Below are 25,604 nucleotides of genomic sequence, written 5' to 3' on the forward strand. Positions count from 1 at the left end.
GCGGGGAGGGGGGGAGGGCGGAGAGGTAGGGAACAGTTGTCCAGAGAAATTCTTCACGTTAACGGGTTGACTCTTCTTACATTGGCAGCAGGGAAATGAATTAAATCTAAGGCAAGGAAAAATTGACCAAATACTGATTGTTGGGTGAATGGGGTCTCATAAAGCAACACACAGGTGCTGGGAGGGTAGGAGACAGAAGTGAGAGGCTTTCTGATCTTCAGAGATGGGCGGCTTGCATCAAGATTGGTTCTTTGTGAATCACAAATACCTATTCACTATCAGGAGGATGGAAGCAGCGTGCCAATGCAGAGAGAGGGTCCAGGAATGAGTTAGACATGGGCCTGACTCACAGAACTTCTAAAGGACGAGAGAGGTGTTCACAGCCAGCGACCAAGTGCTGGACCTCCTGAGGCCCAAGTGCTATTTATAGAGACTCAAAAACTCACTGTGAGGGGAATGGCAGCCTGAGTATTTATTCTGATTAGGGTGATGGTGAGGAGAGAAAGGGCTCTGCATTTTTTTTTTCACCTTGAAGTAGTAGGTTTTAGTGGAAATTGTGTGGGTGCGTGAGTCAAATTCTGGCTCTGCCACTGACTCCCTTTGTGATTGTGGTTGAGTTATGTGACCTCTAGAAGCCTCCCTTTCCTTAGCTAAATGATATCTACCTCCCAGATTTGGGGTTACTGAAAGATAAGCCAAGATCAGAACCTAGTCAGTCCATGGTATACAGCAGATGCTCAATTAAGTGTACCAGCATTTTCCACAGCTAAGGCAACCTTGGACTCTTAGTACATATGGCCAGTGCCTGACACTATAAAATAGAGAAAGGAACATAATGGAGGCCTGGGCTTTAAATCCCATTGGGATTTCTATCAGTTTCTCCCAGGACACAGCAGAAAGATGTGGAGCCCTGATTCCAACCTCTTCAGAGGTAACTAAGGAGAAACAGATTTCCTAGGCCTGACACTATGCCCAATGCTGGCTCAGTGAGATGACTTGGTTATTATACCTGGTCAACTTCCTTCCACCCAGAGCACCAACTTCCAAGGTCAGTGCTGTGCACTTCCGAGGGGGTGACTTTCAATCTAAGGTCATAATGATAAAGGCAGACATGGGGCCTCTAGCATATGTGGGTTGGCAGCTGGGATACTGGGAACAAGAGGATGGTGAGGTAAATAAATACTGGACATACTGAATATGGGGGCACATGGAATGAGAGAGGAGATAAGTCATTCTGAGGTCCATGACTGCAGTCACCTTCACAAATAGAATCCCTTATGGAGCCATTTACCTGCAGCTTGAATACTCCTAGGGACAGAGACCTCACTCCTCTGAGAGGCTGCATTTCCCCCTGAAAATCAGCTCAGAGAGTCTGAAATTTCTTTCTTATATTGAGCCTGGATTTGGTCTCTCTTGTCATAAAACTTGGGCCTTTATCTTAATCATAGGACCTCCCATAAAATAAGTGGAGGCAACTAATCCATAGAGTTCCTCAGTCCTCACTTCCCCAGGGTCTATGAAAGCAGCCTCATGGTCGCAGAAGATGCTGCCACACTGCCCCATGAGTCTCACCGGAGCTCTGATATGCTGGCAGAAGATGGTCATCATTTTCATTCAGGAAAATGAGACCGAGAAAGTCAAAGTGATTGACAAAGATCACACCCAACGTGAGGAAAGAATCTCCTTTCCATTTCTGAATCCGTGTTTCATCAAAAGGAAATTAATGTCGAGTCCAATTTATCAATTTGACAACCTATGTCCTTCCCATTTACCATTATGCCTAACTTTTAAGAATCTCCCCTTTGAAGGCCCCCAAACATTATTACTGATCATTAGAAAGTCGTTTATGCCTCAGACAACTACATAAAATACTTTTAAAATGGGAAACTACAAGGTGAAGGATAAAAGATATTTTTCAGCCGTAAGAATACAGGGAGGGGTAAGAGGAGAGGAAAGAAGAAAATCACCGAGTATTTCTCATGCAAAAACTGACATGAACCATCCTAAGGTTTAGGTCTGTGTCATTGAAACAGTTGACCTTCATAGTAAATTTCAACCTGGTTCAATGTTCTGGGGCATAAAAGGGTCTGAAATAGGCACTTCAGAGCCTGTGACTGTCCTGCTCCACTTGAGGATCCACTTTGGAGCTAGAATCATGTTAACGGAGCAAAAAGCACTAAATAATGAATAAAGTAATGGGGTGCTGAGCACACACCTTCCTCCCCACTCAGGAATGTCCCAAAGAGGCAGGATATCTGTCTAAAGAACAGGACCAGCAGTATCAGCGGGCAGAAAAGAAGACCACCAGTATGTCCCCGTTTCTTCCAGAAGGAAAATGAAGATACATTAATCCACTCTGAGTGCTGCTAAGTACAGGCAGCGGGACTCAGGAGCCAGAGGGACCTTGATGATCTGCCTAGAATGTGCTCCATTTCTCTGTTGCCTGTTCCAATCCTGCCCATCTTTCAAAGCTTTGCCCAAAGTATACCCTCTTGCCTGAAACCTCCTTGTGTCTCTAGCCATCTAACATTTCCTGTCAGCAAGCATTATGCCATTGGATTTCAGGGATCCTGACACAAAAAATATACCCATGTATTCACAATACAGGAGAGATCAGCCGCTGTGCAAAGCTTCTGCTGCCCTGACCAGGAAGAGCTGAAATATGTATTGCCAGTAGTGAGTGGGTTTCATCCTTATCTTGGTTCAGAGCTCCTAGGAAAGGGTGGAGGGGAGCACAGCATGACCCTAAGAACAGACCTGTTAGGAGAAGGGGACAGTACAGAGGTGTCCCAGGGGGGTGCGTCATAAGGGTGGCAGGTCTGCAGGAGGGAGCCTAGAGGGCAGGAAGAGCCCACACAGGGGAAGATGTGGGGGATTTAAAGTACATCTGAGAGGTTTAGGCAAGTGAGACCAACTTTCCAATACAGATACCATTTTCTCCTCAAAATCACCTTGCAAGTTAGATTCAAAAAACCCTTTGGTAGATGAGAACACTGAAATTCAAGGACATGTGTCAGAAGTCCCACAGTGGTAAGAGCAGGAGCTGATGTTCTAGCTGCATCTGTCTGCCTCTCCATCTGAGCCATGACTTTTACCTGCTGCCTCTTCTAGACTTTTAGCAATGCTGCAATCATTCATGGAAAAACCACCATCACCATCAGATGCTTCTAGGACCCCGTGGGAACAGCAGGCTGGAGCCACAGCAGGCCATTCAGGCAGCCCAGATATTTCCCAACAAAACTGGATTACATTGAATAGCTATTTTAGAGTCAGACAAACAGAATTCCCATTAAAAGAAAGTGCCGGGGCTTTTCATAAATCCATACTACAGGGTAGAGTCATTCACAGATTTATTAAATATCCCTTGAGTGGCTGTGAGGTGCCTGGCTTTCATATACCAGACCCTGGGCCTGCTCCGGTAACACAAGGACCTCAGGAAGCTCCTGGCAGCAATGGGGAAGGAGGAGGATTCCCACTGTGTGGTAAGGGCTATAAAGAGAGGAATGATGGGCTATGAGGGCACAAGGTAGTGGTGCTCTGCTGACACTGTTCAGAGCAGACATCCAGAAGGTCTTCCTGAGGGCACAGAGCTTGAAGCTAAGCTGGCCTGTTATGGAATGGCTGCAGGGGGTAGGGGGTAGGGACCTTGGGGTGGGGGGTGGAGGCTGGCTCCTTCAGGAAACTGTAGAGTTCAGTGGAGCTGGACCAAGAGGAGGCGGTCAGAGACATAGACTGAGGCTGGGACCCGAGTGCTGTGTAGGCTAAGGAACTTGGATTATTTTTTTTTTATTTTTTAGCTATTAAGCATGGAGATGGTAAGGCCAGGGTGGTTAGTAAATTCACGAAAATGAAAGTGGCAAATGAGGCATATTTCCTCTAGTATTTACCCCCTTTAGGGGCCAGTGAGGCAATGTAGGCACAAATGGAATCGGGGGAGCTGTGTCCGGGGGGCTGGACCAGCTGAAACTAGAAAGACCTATGTCTCAGTGACAAGGAGGCCCAATTAAATGCAAGGGCCTCAGGGAGAAAAATTACTTTTCTCTGAGTGGCACCCATTGCATAATCTCTACTATGTTTCCAGACGTGGGTTTTTGGAAAGGGGCCCATATTTAGGTGTTGTTTTTTCCCCATTAAAACTAACCTAAATTGGGTTTTGGAAGCAGTACTTAGGTGGAGTATGGTGGTTTCAGAAAGATCCTAGCCCAGTGAGGGTAGAGAAATGGAAACTCAGCAAAACGAAATTTCATAAGTGCAAAGGGGGGCGGGAGCAGGAGGGAGTAAGAATTAGACCAGAAAGACTTCCCAACTCAGAGAATCCAAAAGCTCAGATGTGTAGGACATCAAGAGCTCACTTGGCTTCTGCCAGTCCCATGTTTGAATCTCCCACAGTCCTGCTGACAGGCAGTCTCCCAGGCTGGGGAGCACACCCTCTCAGCTGCCGGCTCCTCCACCCTTGCACAGCCCTGCCCCTCAGCAGCTCACCCTCACTGGAGCTGGAACTGGCTTCCTTGCCCACACTGGTCCTAGTTCCCTGAGCTGGTTGGCACAGAGCACCACAGTCACCCTCCGTACGTGGCACACTGGACTCCCATCTCCACATTCTCTTTTCCATGGTTTCTTTTTTTCCAGGTAAAACATTTCCAAGTCCTTCAGCTGCTCCTCATGGGATGGGGTTTCAAACCCCCTTATCAATCTGATCTTGAGACACATAGGTGTGTCTTTATGTCTCCCACAGTGTGGGGTCCATACCTAAAACAATGTTCCAGAGAGAGTCATTTCTCCCAACAGCTCGCTAGGGCCAGAGCTGGGATTCTTGAGGGTCTGCAGGACTTCAAGACCATACTCTTTCCACTCATTGCTGAGTTGACTGACATCAATAGTGATTAAACATCCTAGGTTTTTTTTTGTTGTTAGTTTGTCTTACATACACTGTGGCAAAATATCATGTCCCCCTGCTCAAGAGCCTTCACTGGCCCCGCAGTACACCCTTAATTATACAAAGTGTCCCCCCCAAAATGTATACACACTTTAACAGTGGAGAGTTTGATTTTGAAAATAAAATGTATTTTAATAACTACTGCCTTTATCATCATTTGAAGTGTGTGTATACATTTTTGGGGACACCCTATACAGAGGGGTCAAAGTGCCAAGTGGAGGTCCTAAATATAGGTCTGGGCCTAGAGTGCTCTGGGGCTGTACCTCAGAGCATGAAATTTCCTTTCTCTCTCGCATTTCCAGGAATCCCACCAGCACATGGGGTCTGGATGCAGTGGACTTCTGGGTCCTCTGTAAACCACAACACATGGCCTTTCCCACAGTTTTCTGGCCACTGGCTGGACCCTCACACACTGTAAAGGTTTTGACTAGCCCTTCTTCTATTGTCTCTCTGAAACTTCTCAACCAGTTCCAAGTAGGATGGCCAAAAATCTTCCCAGAACAAAGACACTATCCCCTAAAATCTTTGGCTGAAGAACACCTGAAACCTCCAATCCCTTGGACGTGGTGGTTTGCACAATCCAACACATGGCCACTCATGAAGCCAGACCTTCATCTAGATTGGCAGCCCCACCAGTCTGTCCCATATGCTTCCTTCCCTCTGACCCACTGAGGAGTCCCAGCATGCAGTCCCCAGTGAAGCCACATGGGTCATGACCCGTATCCAGAAGAGGAGTCCCTTTCCTCAGGCTGCAGACATATAAGCACAGGTCACGGGAACCTGGCAGTAGAAAGGAGATGTACTTACACTTACAGGTTGACTTTTTGGCACATCATAAACACCTTCCTTCTTTTGGCTGGTGGGAACCTATGGAAAGATAAAAATTCAACACAGTCAAGACACTCTGGTGTTTCATTTCAAAAGAACAAAGCAACCAGAACTCAACTCTAAGGGGACCCCAGGGGACATGTGTGTGTGAGAGAATGGCTTTGGGGTCCCAGGAGACAGCTCCAAGGGGCTGTGATAGCAGCAGGCAGGAGGGCTGTGTGTGGGAATCATTTCACACATGTCTGCAGGCTGCCTCTGCCTTTGGACTCCTCACAGAATCACAGAACCACAAAACAGGAAGCTGCAGAGACCTCAGCAATCTTGTGGTGAAACACATAATCCTCATTTCACCAAAGACAAAACTGAGGCCCAGGGATGTTCTTCGAGTTGCCCAAAGTGATTAAACACAGTTTGTAGCTGAGCTTATACTGTTCAACCCTAAGACTGAGATCCAGGCTATTTAAAATATAGCAAGTATTAAGGTCCTCGTACAAAGTTCCACTTCTGTTGGGATCACGCGTAAGCCACTGGGTAATTACCAAAGGCTTTGTTCAAGGAAAGGACCCAGAAATTATATGAAAAGCATGAGACTAGAATCCAGAAAAAAAAAAAATCTCAGTTTTTAAAAACACATATCTGTGTCTTCTCTCTCTCTCTTCTCTTAGTCATCCATCCTGTCTGATTGGGCCATGTGGTGATGGTAACACCCTAAGCCGGTCACTTAGCTCCTCTGAGCTGCACGCTTACAAAACGGTGCTATCGGCTCTGCTTCTCACTCTGATTATTGTGAAGATCAAATGAGAAAATAGACAGTCAATAATCAAAATCTACTAGGCACCATAATATGGAAAAATGTTAGAATGATAGCTTCTTTTATCGTGAGTGCATTATACACACACACACACACACACACACACACATTTTATAATACTTAACAACAGTGGGTACAGTGAATACTGCTCTCATTTGTCAATCAAAGGCTTTGTACTGGAATGTCCCAAATTGAGAGTAATCATTGGTTGTCATTCCCCAGCACCTAGCAGAGCAGAGTTTAGCCCACTGATGGGATCAGCCAGCAGAGGTTGTAGAATTGTCTGATAACATGTCTTTCTTCAGACTGGGGGCTCCCTAAGAGCAGGAATATTGCCTAACACCCAATAGGCCTTCAGTAGTGTCTGCTGGGTAAATGTTCCATAGAGAAATGTGGGAAATGGTGAAGAAAAAAAAGTATATTTTAGGCTTGGCTAGGTAACCAAACCATCCTTCAAGAAGTAAGAATTTGAGCTTACTCCTTGAGTTCCTTTGTCATTTTAACTCTCATTTAACTTAAAATCTTTACGATAACACTAAGAAATTGGTATTGTATCCTCCACTTGAAGTAATGGAAAGTGAGACTCAGAGATGTTCAGGAACTTTGCTCAAAGCTCCATAGCCAGGAAGTGATCAGATTTCAACTCAGCTCCTTCTGGCTACCAAACAAGACATTTATTCTGAACAGTGTGAACTATTGTTGACTATGTGCCAGCACTATTCTGAACATTTGTTTACCGGCATTCCAATATAATCCTCAGGACAAGTCAATCAGGGAGGGATGACAACCGGAAAGTGCGGCCCAGAGAGAGTCCTGCCAGAGGGTGGAGCCTAGGCAGATGGCCTTTTCACTACTATACTGTATAGACAGCTGTATCTGGCTCCTGGCCCCACCAGTCTTACAGCTGTTCCTGGGGCTTCTTTTTCTCTGCCATCACATTCTGCACTCCCAGAAGCTCCTGAACATTCTTGCAGACAGTGGGACTATGCGTGAGCATGGCTGTGCAAAAGAGGCACTTGAGAACCACTCTTGCAAGCCTTCGTCTGCAGGTAGCCAACGAAGAATGCAATTTTCTTTGCTCCTGATAACTGGGCGCCATCAAAAAGGAATCCTTGAAGAATGCCCACAGAGTCCTCGTGAACGAGGGCCAATAAATTCCAAGCCCGCACTTGATTTCCAGGAGCTCACCCTTTCCTGAGCACAACAAACAGCATTCCTGCTCCCCGTAATTCACTGCTCACTGTGGGCACTTAGCAAGCCGAACCGCTGCTGACTCTCAATTATGCCTGCAAATGGGGGAAAAGCGGCAGGATGGATAAACCCAAACTGTGCATAATTGAAAAAGCTTTCCTGCTTTCTCTCCCATGGGTGCGATATCAATCTGCCTGTTTGTCCTTTAAGATTTATCTCAGCCCGGACATCTTCTTGTGAGCCTTGCCTGACTCCCCAGGCTGCGTTTGAACCTTTCTCTGTAGTCTTGTAACCTCTGGTGCATCCTTTCATTAAAAAACAAAAGTTGCCAGGTACCTATTTTGTATCATGCACTGTACTTTGCCTGGAACGATGATGGAAAACGGAGACGGATATGCCCCCGATTGCTCAGAGTCCCTTGGCTTGCTGGGGAGATGGGAGAAACCAGGCTGCTGCAGCGAAGTGGGAAAGGGGCTTTCTCTTACATAGGACTCGGGAGACCACACTGAAGCTGCCAGGTCCTCTGTCTTCCTGCTGCTCTGCAAGCCTGCTGAGGGCAGGACTGATATTTCTTATCCTCGTTCTCCCACCTGTAAACACTGGTTAGCAAGAAACCTCTAAGCATCCAACATTTACCACATGTGTGCTGAGGGCAGGACACTGGCCGAGGTGCTCAAGGGACAAGGACCAGAAAGAGTGGTGGTCCTGGCTCTCTTCTCCCCTTGGCAGGCCCATGCCATCGGTAGACCAATTTGGGAAAAACGATGTTTGGGAGTGACAATGGTTCTGGACCAACAGGAAGCGGGAGGTCTGGTTCCTAATCCTGGCTCTGCCATAGGCCATGTGACCTCAGAGGTCACTTTGCTCTCTGCACTCAGTGCCCTCATCTGGTTGTCATGAGCACCCAAGGGGTTGCCTATAAACTCCCTGAGGGTGGAGACCATGCCGTGGTCACCAGTACATCCCCATGGACCAGGCACTTGCTAGGTGCTCAATAAATAATTACTTTTTAAATGAACCAATTAATAGATGAGATATGACTCTACAACTATATATTCAGTATTGTTCATACAGAAGATACTTTCAGTTCAGCAGCATATTAGTAGTGTGGAGAGGCAGTGACATAGGACTAGAGACTTCCATTTTAAAGTAATGATACTTGACACATTGTGGGTGATTAAAAATGACTTTTGAAAGAACACAATTGGGGCATGCCTGCACAGGAAGCTGTGATCTCACTCAGGTGGGAGGCTTATTAAGAAACGAAAGAACTCTGGATTCAGAATCAGAGGCTCTGGCCTTGGACCCAGCACTCAGATTGGAGGACTTGACTTTCTTCCATTTAAAATGATTGCCACCACAACTGTCATCGTAGCTGTTTTCATCTCACCGAGGTACTGGAAGTGTCAAAACTGAGAACCGTGTAAAAATGCTTTGAACTGCAAGGCTCTGTGTCGTTTTAAAGGGATGGCTGCTAACTTTTCTGAGGCATGCAAAGAGAAAGACAATTATGATGATCAATTTGGTTGGGAAACCAGACTGGTGAACCTCAAAGAGAGGTTACTTTACCCAAGAGCCCCTACCTCCTGTTGGCTGGAGTTATCAACAGCACAGCTGGGAGCAGCTGTAGCTCTCAGACAAGATGGGGTGAGCGAGCCATGTTCCCCTTCAGTTAACACATCATCGTCAGAGAGCCTGGCAATAGCAGATGCTGACAACGTTGGGGAGTGAGGGGAACTCACATCTACATGGAGCCTACTAGGTCCAAGTGCTGTCCTCATTTTACATCTTCACATCACTTCTAGAAGCAGATGATATCATATCCCTATTTGTAGCTCAGGAAATTGAGATGCGGAAGTTATGTACTTCCCTCAGGGTCATCAAATAGTTAAAGGATTAGGCCCTAGTCCCCTTTCCTTCCTTCCAAAAAAGGGGAGGTGGAACTGAGTCTGAGTTCAAGATGGGCTAGGCTGAAGTATGAGGAACACTGCAATCTACTCAGGAGGAAGAGCTATGCAACACTTGGAGGCCCTTAAAAAATAATGATGTTCCTAATTGCAGCTCCTTAAAAGCCCAGACCTATCTTTAGATCCAAGAGTTTATCTTTTGTTAAGCAAATCCAGGCCCAGCCAGGCAATTGCAAGAAAGGAAAATGACCAGAGGCCTTTCCAATAGGGGGCGATAAAATATTCATTCTCTTAAATGGTACCTTCCTGTTCATGATGGACAGACAGGGAGATTGGAGGTCAGAACTGTTAGATCAAGTGTGATTTTTAGATAGTGACTTGAAGATGCACAGAATCTGTTCGTGAGATTCAGCATCAGCATTTTCTGAGCCAAGGAGAGCCCCAGGATTAATCTATTCATTTACAGAGTCACACAGATGTGGGTATGAATGGGGAGTTTTACTTCTTGTAGCTCCGCAACCCTGTGAGCCTCACTTTCCTCATCTGTAATGTGGGAATAATGGCTCAAGCCACATCAGGCTGCTGTGAGGGATATTAAGATACTGCATATAAACCTTCATTCACAGAACAGCCCACAATCAGCACTCAACAAAAGTTACCAAACACACACACACACACACACACACACACACAGACACACACACCATTCCTGTGGCTGTAAAACATGCTCCTCTGAAGAATCACAAGCCTATGATGAGGCAAGTAGTTGCAAAGACCAGAAAGGGGCATTGCCTGAGAGATCCCTCAGTTTCATTGACTCATTTTACAGATGAGTAAACTGAGGCCCAGAGGAGAAAAGGAACTTGACAAGGTACAGTAATGGCTGAGTTGGTAGTACTGGTACTTAAGATCCTGAATTCACATATGATGGGCTCAGTGTGTGACCCAGATGAAGCCTCTTCTATACTTTCTCCTCATGAGCTTGTTTTTTTCTCAGGCCAACATGTGTATTGGAGAGAAAGTATTCCCCAATTTTGTCATTGGGGAAGCTGAGTCTCTGAGAGGGCAAGTACCCTGCCCAGTACCACTCAGACAAAGGTTGTTGGTGACAGAGCCATAACTAGAATCCAGTTCTCCACTTGCCTAAACCCCATTCCCCTACACTCCCCACAGGGTACAACAGGAGTCCTGTCAACTACAACTAACTCTGAATTCAGAAACCTCTTATATTGAAGGGTCTATTATTTTAAAAGGTGCTCTCTGCATTGCAGATATGTACCACAGCTTTTTTATCCACTCATCTATTGATGGGAGTCTGGGTGAAAAGTGTGAAGGGGCTGACAAGTACAGACTGGTAGTTATAGTATAGTCATGGGGATGTAAAGTACAGCATAGCAAATACAGTCAATGATATTGGAATAACTATGCATGCTGACAGTGGGTGCTGGAAATATCAGGAGGAACACTTTGTAAAGTATTTGACTATCGAACCACTATGCTGTACACTTGAAACTAATACAGAATAATATTGAATATAAACTGCAATTGAAAATAAAAATTAAGAAAAGGAAAAAATGTGAAAAACAAAAGGTGCTCTCTCCTCAGAGGAATATTGGTTCATGGTTCCTTTGGCCCCATATTCAGGTACTGCCAGGTTGTACTTGAATATCTGCCACTGAAGACAAAGATGCAACTTATCTGTTTGAAGACAGAAACTTTGTCAGTGATGATTTTAAACAAAACCTCCAAGTACAACCTCACACTTGGATCCAGTCCAGACAGATCAGGTGGATAAACATACAATGTGGGTGTCAGGGACACTGCCCCCTGCACTGAAAAATCTGTGTATACCTTTTGACTCCCTGAAAACAGTTGTCCTTGGGTATTTATCAGGAATTGGTTCCAGGACACCGCCCTCTCCCCCTCCCCCACTGGACACCAAAATTGGTGGATGCTAAGTCCCCTGTATAGAATGGCATAGATCAATGCATACAGTCAGCCCTCTGCATCTGCGGATTGCCAACCAAAAATCAAAAACAGAACAGGTATTTATTGAATGAAATCCACATATAAATGGACTCATGTAGTTTAAACCCATTGGTTCAAGGGTCAACAGTGCTTAGATTATTATTCCACAGGGCTGGTTAAAACTGAGCACTCGATGGAGCCAACATTATACTTTGGTCATTTAGAATTCCATGCATTTGATGCAAACTGAAAATCTGTTTTGTTTTTATTACACAAGTAATGTGCGCCCAAGGCAGAATAACAGACCACACAACTAAGTAAATTAAGAAAATTAAAATCACTTATGAAATACATTAAAATTGTTCCTACTTCTCTAATGTTTATATTCAAATGAGGACTGAAATTCTAATTAGTGAAAACTGGAGGTCGTCCTATTTGTTTGATGTGTTGCTAGGCTGCAATTACTCAAACTCTTTGATGGAAATGCATGGGGAAGAGCACGAGCTTAGCCTTTCACACCCTTGCTTGGGTTTGATCTCAGGCCTAAATAACTATACAACCCTGAGAAAGCTACTCACTTCTCTGAGTCTCAGCTTCCCCTTGTAAGAGTGGAATTCGAATGCCTACTTCATCAAATACTTGTGAGAATGAAATGGATTAAAAGTGTGTTCGTGGTTTTTCACATAAGCAGACATTTAATTTAGAAAAATGGAATCGCTGATGTTGGAGTCAACTGAAAATAGTTAAGATCCATTAGAAGTTAAAACACTGTACCCAACTGGTCATTAACCATTCCGTGATCAGGTATGAAAACTGCTGGTAAATTGGAGGGAAGCCGAAAGCAGAGGTATCTTAACCAGCCTGGAATGACTGCGTGGAGTGTGTGCGGAGAGAGCCCTGGTCCTTCAGACCCTGCAGGACATCTACTGGTGATGGCGCAACGCTGAGAGAGAAGCGATTTTATACCTGATAAATGTTTTCTTCCGTTTCGGGGTCACGGATTGGCTCGTGTCCAGCCTCAAACACAATGTACTATCATGCAGCGGCCAGAGAGGAAAGGTCAGAGGAAAAAGAAAGAGGGAAAAAAAGGCATTTGGAATTTAAGATACAAATCACAGTGAGCATTAAAGAAACGGGCACAAGAGAACACATCTTAGTGAGACCACTGAATTACTGAGGTACCGGTGGGCCTCGCACATTTCTGCCTTTTCTAAAGAAATCTGCAAATGGCTGGCAGTCAGTCCTTCATGATGATTGCACGGGGCCCAGCAGCTCTTCTGGAGTCACAGCCTCCTCACTCAGTGGCATTTGTCTCAGTACTGCCTGCCTGCGTGGCATGCTGAGTGGGAATGACGTCTCCTGGGAATGCCTGGGTCCCAACTTTGTAAACTTTGGGTCACAGCAGTCGCCCCCCTTTGCTCAAGGCTCAGGTTCCTAAGTCAACTCTGAAGTGCTCATAAGCCCCAAATTCCCTCATCCCATAAATACCACCCGGATTTCATTCTCAGTTTTAAGCATTAGCTATCAGATTGCCCATGTGCGTGTTTGGGACTCTAAAGGACAGGCCCATTTCTAAAGGCCAACATTCTTCATTCTCTGGAGCCGGTTGGCCAAGGGCGGAGCTCGCATTATAAACAAATCCTCGCCTCAGCATTCACTGTGAAGCAAGGGCCATCACTAAGTGCATTTGACTTCTGTTAGTCTTATGTGCTAGATACTTCTTCCACTACAAGTTGTCCATATTATGCTGCCTTTAAAAATCCATTTTATCTTACTTTCGGCATAGCAGCTTTCTGTGTGAAAATATGCATTCACACCTATGCATGTGTGACACACACGTACCTAGAACCCACGTGCGTCCCAGTTAGAATACAAGTTTCAGGTTTTCTTTTATGTCCAGCAAGTACATCTTTGGGCTTCTTTCTCTCCTTGGGAATAAGCATTTGGGGTGAGGGGCGGAGGCCACCTCTTCCCTTTTCCCTGGACCTGTTTGAGCAGAGCATATACCTGAGCCCAAGGGAAGTCATGTCTCTACACACACCTGGGCTGCAACCCTGAAGAGCGTGCAGAGAAAGCTGTGGGCTGCGATGTCTCTAGGATCTCCCATTCCCTCCTCACAACAGTCCCTGGGCACCAGCCAGCTCATCAGAGGGGCGGCCTGGCTGATCAAGCTGGGAGAGACTTCCCACAGCCTTTCTGAAGCTTACAAACCCAGCCTTTGGGTTTGAATTCAAATGTTGTCAGAACGTCAGTCCCCATCTCCAGTTCTTGACTCAGAGAAACCACCTCATTATTCAGTCTCTCTCATGAACTTAGAATATTCAAGAGACTCATGAAGACGTTCAGCTCCGGGATCAGACATTTACAGCTTACAGCTCGTGGAGGGGGATGAGGCAAGGCAAGATGGGAAAGCATATCACCACACCCCATGTCACGGATGCTGGTCACACTTTGGCTCCTTTTCATGGAAACTGGCTCCTGTGGGGGCTGGCAGCCCTCACCCTCAGAAACCACCTTGTCCCTGTCTAGGCTCCGCAGGCAGCCGATGCTTCAGGTCTCAGATGCAGTGTCTATACCACAAGCCTAGCCATTCCGGTCCCTAAAAACCCATTTGGTTTCAGAAATTACCTGGTACACAGGATCTTCAACATCCTCTTCCAGAATTGTCTACAGCAGAGTGAGGGCAGGGAAGGTGAGAGCAGAGGACATAAGGAGAGATGTGAGACTGGATTCAGAAGTTACAGGACAGTAAAGAAGCCAGTTCTGCATAGGATAGGCTGGGGGGCCATCAGGTAGAAAAAAACACACAGAAAAAAACAACAAAACCCTTGCAGCCACCCCCACCCACTGTAACAACAGCAAGAGCAATTGTGTTTCTTTCGTTATCCTCCCCTGATCTTCCTCTGGATTCAAGATTTCCCTTTCTCTTACATGTCTAGAATTTCAGAAAATAAGGGATCATTTCTCACAGCTCGCTTCTGAGCTAGTAGTTTACACGAGAGCCTTTCATCTGTATTGCTATTTGGAAGCAGGAAGAGAAGCCCTGACTGTCAGTTTTCACATCTGTTTATTTTAAGCCCCAATCTTCCCCGGTACCGGGATAAACTCTCAGCTATACCTGATACACAGCTTGTTCACACTGCTTATCCTTTTGTGCCTTTTTCTCCAACTCTTCTCTTTGCTTCAATTCGTAAATAAGTTGAAAGAGATCTCTCAAGTCCAGAATAACAGGTTCAGCCTGGAGTGGAAGGTGGTAAAACACATTATTCATAAGGGGATGCGCCTGAGCTGCGAAGACCCAGTTTTGTGTGCGCTGGCTACAACCCACAGCTCTTCCTTTTCCCATTAAACTGAAAGCATTCCATCTTTAATTAACTCTACCTTGTTTGTAATGGTTTAGTAAATTGCATCTAGGCTAAAGTTCATTTCTGTAACTAATTATATTTGTAAATTCATAATAATCACAGGCGTAAAAGGCAATGCTTTTATTTATTAGTGATTTCGGATACGATAAAATTAGGGTAGGCCTTATGCAAAGTGGCTATGTGTTTTCTCTTATTTTCTTTTTAAATGAGGCTATGAACACAAGGAAACTTATTTGTGTACTGTGCCTCCAAGCCTGCTTAATCAGAAAGGAAAATAGTGAGTCCTTACGAAATACCCATTAGTAAAAACAACAACAAAACCGGATGGGCATGAGCATGTTTTCCCGCTTCCAAGCTGTGTATCTTCTCTCGATGGGAGCCTGAGTACCGGCACCGCTGAGGCAAACATCACAGTGGGCTTCCAGAGAGCAGAGTGCCACTGTCCCCTCAAGTCACAAGGGAAGGTGCCCTCTCTGGATGGGGTACTCACCGCTTGGGCTGTTTTTATGGCCACAAATCTGTGGTTCCCTTCCTTCCCACACACGTAGCCAAAGGCCCGGTGGTCTGTGATGTCCTTTGCAATGTAGGAAATTTCGTGAACAGCATGGTGATGCTGAAGGGCCTGCGAGAGACAAAAGGAAGAGCATCTTTGAGGGGACTTTCCCTTCGAGCTGTTAATCAATGAGAGATGCATTTCAGCTACGTGTGAACAGGCCCGCAGGGCTTGGGAAAAGCTGTTTGGTCCAGATGGAAGGAAAGAGAGCTGTGCCTGCTCGTGAGAGAGGGAGTCTCCCCTCCAAGGTCTTAGTGCTGTGACCGGAGAGGTAAACAGGGCTGCTCATACGCCGGCTGAGCGTCTGTGTGCCGGCTTCCTTCAGCTTGCCGAGCCAGTCAGCTCCACTCAGTGGCGGAGGTTTCTGCTACGTCCTTCTTCCTGACACAGCCCAGTTCCAGTTCTGGCTGGATATGTAACACACTCACATACCAGGCGGAAGACCTACCCTGCACGGCCACAGGGGCGCCATTCACAATCACAGAACCGTGCCTTTGCATGGCTACGATGTTCTCACAGATGGTGACTGAGAGTCTTGAGGAACAAACCCCTTTCTCTAACTTGTCCAAAGTCACCATCTAGGCTAGATGTGGGGTCCCCCATATCTCAGGCTGTTCACGAATTGGTCCCTCTCTGTCTGCCTGTTCTTTTATCCACTGGTTCGAATCTTTTCCTCTTTCAAAGGCCATTTGAAATAGCACCACCTCGTGACACCTCCCCTGAGCGAGGCTCACCCTCCCGCTCCCTGCAGGAGTAACAGGAGTTACTTCTGTGTTTCCATGGAATGTCAGTCCCAGTGATGGTGAAACTCCTGATGGGCTTTTCACATACAGCTCCCCGGGGGCCTGCTTCCCAAGGCCTTCTTCTCTGACATAATTTCCTGGTCCCTTGCCTGTCTTCCCCACCAGGTCTGTCTTCCTCATCTCTGTCACCCCAGAACCTTGCACTGTTCCTGGCCTGAGTTGTTGAATAAGGTAAACTGGGATAGCTGGTCAGTAATTTGAAAATCTTTTGAAACTGACCTCCCTGCCTTGATTGTCTAAGCTTCAACAAATAATGTTCACCATCCTGTTGGTGATAGTGACCTTTACAACCATTTGCCTATTAAGTCTACCTAAAAAAATGCTCATTAAACAGTACTCTGTGTACAGGAATATGTATGCACCTGCTTAAGATCTTTATAACTTGAACGGCCTTTTCATCATGCTGGCTATTAAGAAGCTTGAATTCTAGCCACTGTGTGGACATAAGACACTCACTATATGGGCCTCAGCGCATTCCTCTATCAAATGAGATGTTTGTATCAGATCAGTGACTCCTAATCCAAAGCCCTGGACCTACTGGGTCATTAAAGGTAATAAAAAGAACTCCCAAGCAATTTTAAACATCTAAAAAACCTAAACAGAAATGAATAATTATTCCTAGTAAGACTGCACATTTCATTGTGCATGCAAATGAAAATGCCAAGTTTATTTGGGATTGTACCAGGTAGCTATACTCCTTAGCTAATCTTGGAGCAGATTCTTATTGGAAATTCATTATGGGCTCAAATAATTCAAATAGGAAAGTGATTGACTATCAATGCATTCTTTTTTTTGGGGGGGGGGTGGGACACAAATCTTCCTCCTTACTGAGCCCATGGAGGAAGACATGGCACACAATAGGAACTATGTCATGAAAACATCGGGAACCACTGGACTAGATGTTCTCTAAGGTCTTGTTCTATTTCCCTGGATCCGTGAGCCATCAGAACCTCACAGCACACAACCAGCCTCTGAGGGCAGTGGACATCTGCTTCTCATGCCGGTCATCACCTTAGTTCTGGACCACTGGCCCGGGTCTTCCAAAACATCTCTTCCCAGGCTGGTGCCACCTTTCCAGGCTCCTGACTGTGAATCATCCCTGCAGAATCTGCTGCCACACCTTACCCTTCCCGATTCTGACCATTCAGTAACCTCTGTACTCCCCTTGTGAGGCTCCCTTCAGCATCATACCCTGTCCAGGTTGCCCACTGGCCACTGGACTTCATGCCTGGAGGGTGTTGTCAGCGCCCAGTATCCCTAGCTGCTATAGTGGACATCACTGTATAATTCCAGTGGATTTCAACACAAACAAGGTTGGTGAAGAAAGAAGTGTGTGTTAGGAGAATAATCAGAATCCATTCATCTTTTTTTTATTAAGAGCACATATTTCGCCAGCAGAAGAAAACTGCTCAAAAAGTGGTAGCTTTTTCATGGTGTTAATGATGTAAAATTGATGAGACTTATATTCACACTACGTGGGGGTATTGATTTATAGGCTTTTGCGAGCGCCAATGGTAGGCAGCAGGGGAAGTGGGAGACAAAGACTTTCTCCTCTCCCTTTCCTGAAAGTAGTCCTCTTTCTGCATAACGTGGATGATGTTATCCACGTTTCCTATTAAATCAAAGTTTGACGACAGTAGCTTATTGATTGCTAAGTGGAATATTGCTCTAAAATTAAACCGCGATTAGAAGTCTTCCTGGTGGAATTAGATTTGGCGATGATTGTGCAATAGTAACATATCACCTACGATGCAAGGCAGCAGACAGAGATGATATAATTTACCTGAGAATCCTCATTAAGTGTTTTAAAATCAAAACATTTTTAATGCCTAATGATACCTAATATTGCCTTGCAAAGTGTAGCTGCGTGTGTGCATAAAGTGCTTAAAGATATTTGTAACATTGTCTTTTTCCACAGTTAATTTTATGGCATGTTAAAAAGGAATGCTCAGAAAGTGGTTCATTCATTTAGAAACTAAGAGTCCATGAGGGGATGTGTCTCCACTTTCTACAACCTTAACCGTGCAGATATAGACACTTGGAAATACAAATACATTAGAATCCTGCTAATCCCACAGTCGTATTATCGCATTCATCTTGGCAACTCAGAGGATCTTGCAAATACTTGTTCATTGAGCCTCAAAATTGCTTCGGGTCTTCCAGAAGATTTTATCAGCACAATCAAAGACAGTTGGAGCCTTAAACATCATCTACTTCAACTCTGAGTTTATTCATAAAAGAACTGAGAGAATTCTGGCAGGCCCAGTACTAAACCCAGGTCCTATTCTCCCTACTCAGGATGACAAAGAATGGAGAAAAGGAAACAAGATGACATAGAATCAAGGCCTCCTTTTCTTAGACTCCTGGCTCCCTAGTCAGGTGAAGGGCACACGGCTCGGCTACAGGCTTGGTCCCCGGCCCCGGTTGAGGTGCATGTGAGAGGCAACCAGTTGATGTATCTCTCTCACAAAACCATGACCCCTGACAAACTGGAATGAAAAAGGGATTGATTGCTGGATAGGGAAGTACAGCTGAGGCTGTTCTGGATTTCAGCAGGAATCTGAGATCAGAGAAGGTCATAAATCAGGTCTGAGTAAAGGCCAGCTATAAGCATCTTAAAGAAAAAGGACAAGCCAGCATGATCTGGAAGTCACTCTCGGAAGCCCGGCCCTCCATGGGAAGATGAGGTGAGGGAGAGAAGCATTGCTTCATCCCAGGTTTCTGTGGCAAGTTCCTGGGACCTCATGGGTTGTTCTGGAAGCATCAGAAATTCCCGGGCTTGAGGGGAATGGGGAGGATTCTGGTCATCCTTCTTCCACATCTCTTTTGAAAACACAATTTTTGTTTTGGAAAAACTTAGTCTAGATATTAAAGCACTGCCAAAAATCAAAGCCAGTTTCAGGTTTTAAAAATAGAGGCTTCACCCTGGCTGGTATGGCTAAGTTGGCTGGGTATTGCCCCATGAACCAAAAGGCTGCTGGTTCGATTTCCAGTCAGGGTACAGGCCTGGGTTGCAGGCTCTATCCTTGCTAGGGGGAGTGCAGGAGGCAGTCAATTGATGTTTCGCTCTCATGTCAATGTTTCTCTCTCCCTCTCCCTTCCTCTCTCTCTCTCAAAAATCAATAAAAATTCTTAACAAAAAGAGTCTTCAAGAACACCCCATCTCTCTGCCACAGCTTTACTTACTCTTCCTGCTCAGAACCCTCTGCATTACTTTGTGGATGAAAATTGTTACTGAACAATTCCAAGGGCAATTCAGAGATCAAACTCCTCAATCCAGTCTGATCTTCCTTTTGTGAGTGAACTTCAGGGTAACCTTGGCTGCAGATAATCTAAAGAACTCATCTCTCCCACTTCAGGGTCTGTACTTTCCCTGTGCCATTGGCCACGCTGATCTCGCTCTTCAGCCCTGACTCACACTTCATCGGCTCCACATAACTACATCACATCTATGCTTCGAGGCCTGGCTCCCACATCCTGCTCATCCCTGACTGTCCCATTCCCCTTAGTCGTAATACCTGTCCCTAGATCTCATTGCATTGCATTTGTTTTTCTATCTGGGATGCTTCATACTTCTTAATTTTGTTTCACATTTATCCATTCATCCAGTATTTCACACCATATGTATTTCTTGAGAAGCTGTTATGTTCCAGGTCTCATACTAAGTGCTACATCTATCCAGATGATTAAAATGGAGTCCCTCCCTCAAGGACCTAATAATCACATAATACAGAGAAGCAAAGACACTACAGCAAGACAAGCTTTATAGTAAATGTGTGAGTAGGATGTTACTTGGGGTCACAGTAGGAATAAAGAATGGCGTCAGAGAAGTTTTGACAAAGGAGCTGACCTTGAACCCAGCATCAAAGGATAAATGGGGAGCCCCCAGAAAATTAGGGGAAAGAGCATCCTAGGCAGAAAGAACTAAGCATGCAAAACCTCTAGGACCCAAGAACATACTTTCTCTCCACTATGGGGATGTGAGCTCCTAAAAAGAAAGATTGATTTCTGGTCCTTCTCAATCTTATCCTAGCTCCTAATACTGCTCCTTTTGAATTATAAATGCTCGATAATGTTTGATAATTTTTTTTAAAAAAAGAAGGAAGAACCAAGCATCTGAAGACATACATTGCACAAGGTAGTTGCTCAATAAATGTTCAATAAATGATTGAATCAGATTAATTCAAGACATTTCACATAGGATTCATTTTGTGAACAGAGGGTTTCATATCTGATCATCACTAAATCTTTTTTTTTTTCATTAGCATTTCCATGAGCCATTTACCAATGTTTAAATGAAGTATCAAATTGTTTGGAGGGTTACCATCTGACAGAATAAATTACAGAGAAGACTTAATTTGTACCATGGTTCAATACAGCCAATTAAATACAGTATGGATTAGAAAGTCATCAGCTCAGACTTTGCCACTAGCTTTTTGTAAAGAATAAATTCTACTCCATTTAGCCTTCATATTATTATTGTGTGTGTGTGTGTGTGCACGCGCGTATGAGTAGGCAAAACTATTCACAGGAAAAATACCCACCAGGATTCCAGTGAGTTAAAAACAAAACAAAAGAAAATAAAAAAGCAAGTATGCAGATAGACACAATAAAAACAGACATATAGAAAAATACACTCCTTCACATTATAGGTAATTACAGTAGTTAAAACCTCACAAGACAAAAGCTCATTATAAAGGCCTTTCTCTCTTCTAACATATTTTTGGATGTGTTTGCTGCATCACAGCGCCAATGAGGCTGGGAGGCAACCTCTGTACCAGCCCCAGACACCCTATCATCATATGATATATGGAGAAGGTCAGAGTGAATTCTTCCCAGAGTTCCCATCCTAAGATCTTCCAGAAGTTTTACTCAAGAACTAGACAAAATTTCCAAATACCCTAGCCTCTAGCTGAGGAGGCAGTGTGATAACAGAAGAAAGAATATGGACTCTGGAACCAGAGAGAACACACTTCAAATCTAAGTTCTTTCCTTTATCAGATGTGTAGCATTGGGTACATCACTCTAACTTTTTGTACCTTATTTTCTCTCCTTTTATAATATAAAGAATGATATCGAACCTAAAAGGTTGTTGAAAATATTACATTGATTCATATAAACTATATCAGATATTAATGAAATGCCATCCCCTCCCCAACCCCCCCCCCCCCAAAAAAAATGAGAAAATAAAGGTTCCCACTCAGTGTTGACAAAAGTGTGGGGAAACAGGTATTTCCTTGGGCTCCTGGTTTTCTGTGTACAATGGGGATAATAGTAGTGCCCCTCTGTGGTCCTGTTAGGAGGATTAATGAGTGAGTATATGTAAATGGCCTGGAAGGGTGCAAAGCTCATAGTAAGAGCTATGTAAGTGTTGGCCATTATGGTGATTTTTGTTATTTGTTGAAGTGTGATTTAGTGCAACTTTTCTGGAGGGCAGACCGGCTGTGTGTTTCAAAGCCTTGAAAACATGCATAAACTTTGACCCTATGAATCTTCTTGTAGAAATTCAATTATCTGTAAATAATGTAAGATGTGGGCAAAGATTTGGATGCAAGATATTCCCCGAAGTGCTATTAGACCAGTGAAAAATTAGAAATGCTGAACATTAACTGACTGGTTGAAGAAATTGCATTTCTCTATACGATGAAATAATACGCAGTCACTGAAAGTCATCTTGGGGACATAATTTATTTTTTGTGGTGGAAGTATAATCATAATATCTTGTTGAATGAATCAAAAGCATACCATAAAATAGTATATTTAATATACTCCTGTTTTTAAAAATAAAAGTATGCATTTCCGTGTGTGTGTGTGTGTGTGTGTGTGTGTGTGTGTATGAAAAATCTGGAAATGTATCCAATACAATCTTAACAAGGGTTCTTTCAAGTGGTGGATTACTACTGATTTTAAAATCTTGCTTCTTGCTTATTTGTAACTAGAGGCCAGGTGCACAAATTTGTGCATAGGTGGGGTCCCTTGGCCTGGCTGGTGATGGCAATTGAGCCTATTTGGGCCGGCCAGGGTGAGGGACCACAGGAGGTTGGCTGACTCTGGGAGGTTGGCTTTGTGAGCGCAGTGACTGACCAACAGGGGGCATCGCCTGCGTTGAGAGTCTGCCCCCTGGTGGCTAGTGCATGTCATAGTGACCAGTTGACCTATCTATATATATAGATAATTTTTAAAAATATTATACTGATTTATACTAACTATATAAAATACTAATATGTATTAAAATTCTAACAAATATTAAAGAAAAATGCACAATGCTTTGTCTTTCATATTTGAATTTGGTGAATTTAGTGTGCACACCATCATTCATTTCTACAACCAGCCTTGAGCTTCCGTCCTTCTCATCCCCCCCATAATCAAGTGTTGTCATTTTCACTCCCAAACACCTTTGACCTTGGCCATTCCTTTCTATCTCCACCACCAGACCGAGGTCATAGCCATGATTTCTGGCCTGGATTCACACAGTAGCCCCAGACCATACTCATCCACTTTTTCTAATAGTTACACCAGAGTGTGAAGGGACTGAGGGGAAATCTGCCAGATTTAATTAGGTCAATCTCATAGGCTTAAACCATATTACAAGTTCCTCATTGCTATTAGGGTAAAACCAAAAGTTTACCAAGCTATGGAAAATATAAAACAGGCAAAAACCTTTGCCAGGGCCCCTGACTGACCTCTCATGACCTGGCCTTGTTTCCCCCCATCTGGCCATTCTCCAGTTCCTCAAAAGCATCATACTTCCACCTCAGGTTTTTGCACATGCTAGTCCATCTGCCTGGAAAGCTCAGCTCCTTCTCCTTCAGACCTCAGGACAGATGTCTGTTCTCAAAAGTGCCTCTGACTTTCCTGCAGAGACCTGGTCCCCAAGCTGCAAGACCTCTCAGCTTTCTGGACTTCTCAAGTGGGCCACATACATAGAGTCAGCTCCAGGGCGGTGGCAGCAACAATATCTTTTTTCCTCATTTTCTTATCATGAGTGCTTCTTGACATTTGGCCGCAAGCATTTTCGCTACACAACTAATTGGCCAGAAGGAAATTTTGTCATTAAAGATAAAATAAAAAATAAGAGGAACTAAACCGGATGGAGGAAAAAATCAACAACCTCAGCAAGAAGCAAGAAGAAACAGATGAAAAAATCGATAACATATGGAAGAAGCTAGAAGAAACAGATGAAAAAATCGATAACATATGGAAGAAGCTAGAAGAAACAGATGAAAAAATCAACAACTTAAGTAAGACCCAAGAAGATATGAAGAGTGATATAGCTGCAATGAAAAACTCCATTGAAAGTATCAACAGTAGACTAGGAGAAGCGGAGGACCGAATTAGTGATTTAGAAGACAAGGAAGCAAAACACACCCAAAATGTACTGCAATTGGAGAAAAAAATGAAAAGACAGGAGGAGAGCCTAAGGGAGCTTTGGGACAACATGAAACGAAACAACATACGAATAATAGGGGTACCAGAACAACAGAAGGATGAACAAGGATTAGAAAACCTATTAGAAGAAATAATATCAGAAAACTTCCCTGAGGTGGGGAAGAAAAAAGTCACACAAGCCCAGAGAGTCCCAAACAAGGTGAACCCAAAAAGACCCACACCAAGACACATCATAATTACCATGGCAAATGTTCAGGACAAAGAGAGAATCTTACAGGCTGCAAGAGAGAGACGGAAAGTTACATACAAGGGATCTCCCATTAGATTGTCAAATGATTTCTCAACAGAAACACATCAGGCCAGAAAAGAATGGACGGAAATTTACAAAGTGATGCAAAGCAAAGGACTGAATCCAAGAATACTCTATCCAGCAAGGCTATCATTCAAACTTGAAGGGGAAATAAGAAGCTTCACAGACAAAAAAAGGCTAAGGGAGTTTATCACCACCAAGCCAGCAATGCAAGGAATGCTAAAGGGACTGGTATAAAAATAAGAAATAAAAAGCTCAGAAAGAAAACAGCCACACAAAAACAGAAATGCCTACAAACAAGTACCTTTCAATAATAACTTTAAACGTAAACGGACTAAATGCTCCAAACAAAAGACATCGAGTGGCTGAATGGATAAAAAAACATGACCCATACATCTGCTGTCTACAAGAAACCCACCTCATTAGAAGGGACTCACACAGACTGAAAGTGAAAGGATGGAAAAATATCTTTCAGGCAAATGGAAAGGAAAAGAAAGCTGGGGTAGCAATACTTATATCGGACAAAATAGACCTCAAAGTGAAGGCCATAACAAGAGATAAGGAAGGCCACTTCATAATACTAAAGGGATCAATACAACAAGAAGATATAATCCTGGTAAACATATATACTCCCAATGCAGGAGCACCCAAATTCATAAAAAAACTCCTGGAAGATATCAAAGGAGACATCGACAACAATACAATCATAGTTGGGGACTTTAATACACCACTGACAGCACTGGATAAGTCCTCTAGACAAATAATCAGCAAAGATACAGCAATCCTAAATGACTCACTAGATCAGATGGACTTAATAGACATCTTCAGAACACTTCACCCGAAAGCCAGGGAATATACATTCTACTCAAATGCTCATAGGACATATTCAAAAATAGACCATATATTGGGTCACAAGCAAAGTATCCCCAAATTCAAGAAAATTGAAATCATAAAAAGCGTCTTCGCAGACCACGATGGCATAATATTAGAAATAAACTACAATAAAAACAACCCAAAATACTCAAACACCTGGAAGCTGAATAGCATGCTATTAAATATTGATTGGGTTACCAATGAAATCAAAGAAGAAATTCGAAACATCCTGGAAACTAATGACAATGAAAACACAACAATCCAAAACCTATGGGACACAATGAAAGCAGTCCTGAGAGGGAAGTTTATAGCTCTACAGGCCTATCTCAACAAACAAGAAAAAATGGTAGTAAATCATCTAACTCTACAACTCAAAGAATTAGAAAGAGAGCAACAAGAAAACCCCAGAGTGAGCAGAAGGAAGGAGATAATAAAGATTAGAGCAGAAATAAATGACATAGAGACCAAAAAAACAATACAGAAAATCAATGAAACCAAGAGCTGGTTCTTTGAAAGGATAAACAAGATTGACAAACCTCTAGCCAGACTCACCAAGAAGCAAAGAGAGAGGACCCAAATAAACAAAATCAGAAACGATAGAGGCGAAATAACAACAGACCCCACAGAAATACAAATGATTGTTAAAAAATACTATGGACAGCTCTACTCC

At 43.9% G+C, this 25,604-nt stretch overlaps 1 protein-coding gene across 2 annotated transcripts in view; it reads right to left on the reverse strand.

The window, feature by feature from the left end:
- DAB1 (DAB adaptor protein 1) overlaps nucleotides 1-25,604 on the reverse strand; it is a 402,182-nt gene that overhangs the window by 49,871 nt on the left and 326,707 nt on the right. For both annotated transcript variants that reach the window (XM_036352028.1, XM_036352027.1), the window contains exons 5-9: nucleotides 15,497-15,628; nucleotides 14,760-14,879; nucleotides 14,270-14,308; nucleotides 12,608-12,673; nucleotides 5,744-5,803 (exon numbers count right to left, since the gene is read on the reverse strand). In XM_036352028.1, coding sequence (XP_036207921.1) covers nucleotides 5,744-5,803; nucleotides 12,608-12,673; nucleotides 14,270-14,308; nucleotides 14,760-14,879; nucleotides 15,497-15,628 — 417 coding nt within the window. The remainder of the gene's footprint in view (nucleotides 1-5,743; nucleotides 5,804-12,607; nucleotides 12,674-14,269; nucleotides 14,309-14,759; nucleotides 14,880-15,496; nucleotides 15,629-25,604) is intronic.

The sequence above is a fragment of the Myotis myotis genome, unplaced genomic scaffold, assembly GCF_014108235.1.
Source record: "Myotis myotis isolate mMyoMyo1 unplaced genomic scaffold, mMyoMyo1.p scaffold_m19_p_2, whole genome shotgun sequence".
Lineage (NCBI taxonomy): Eukaryota > Metazoa > Chordata > Mammalia > Chiroptera > Vespertilionidae > Myotis > Myotis myotis.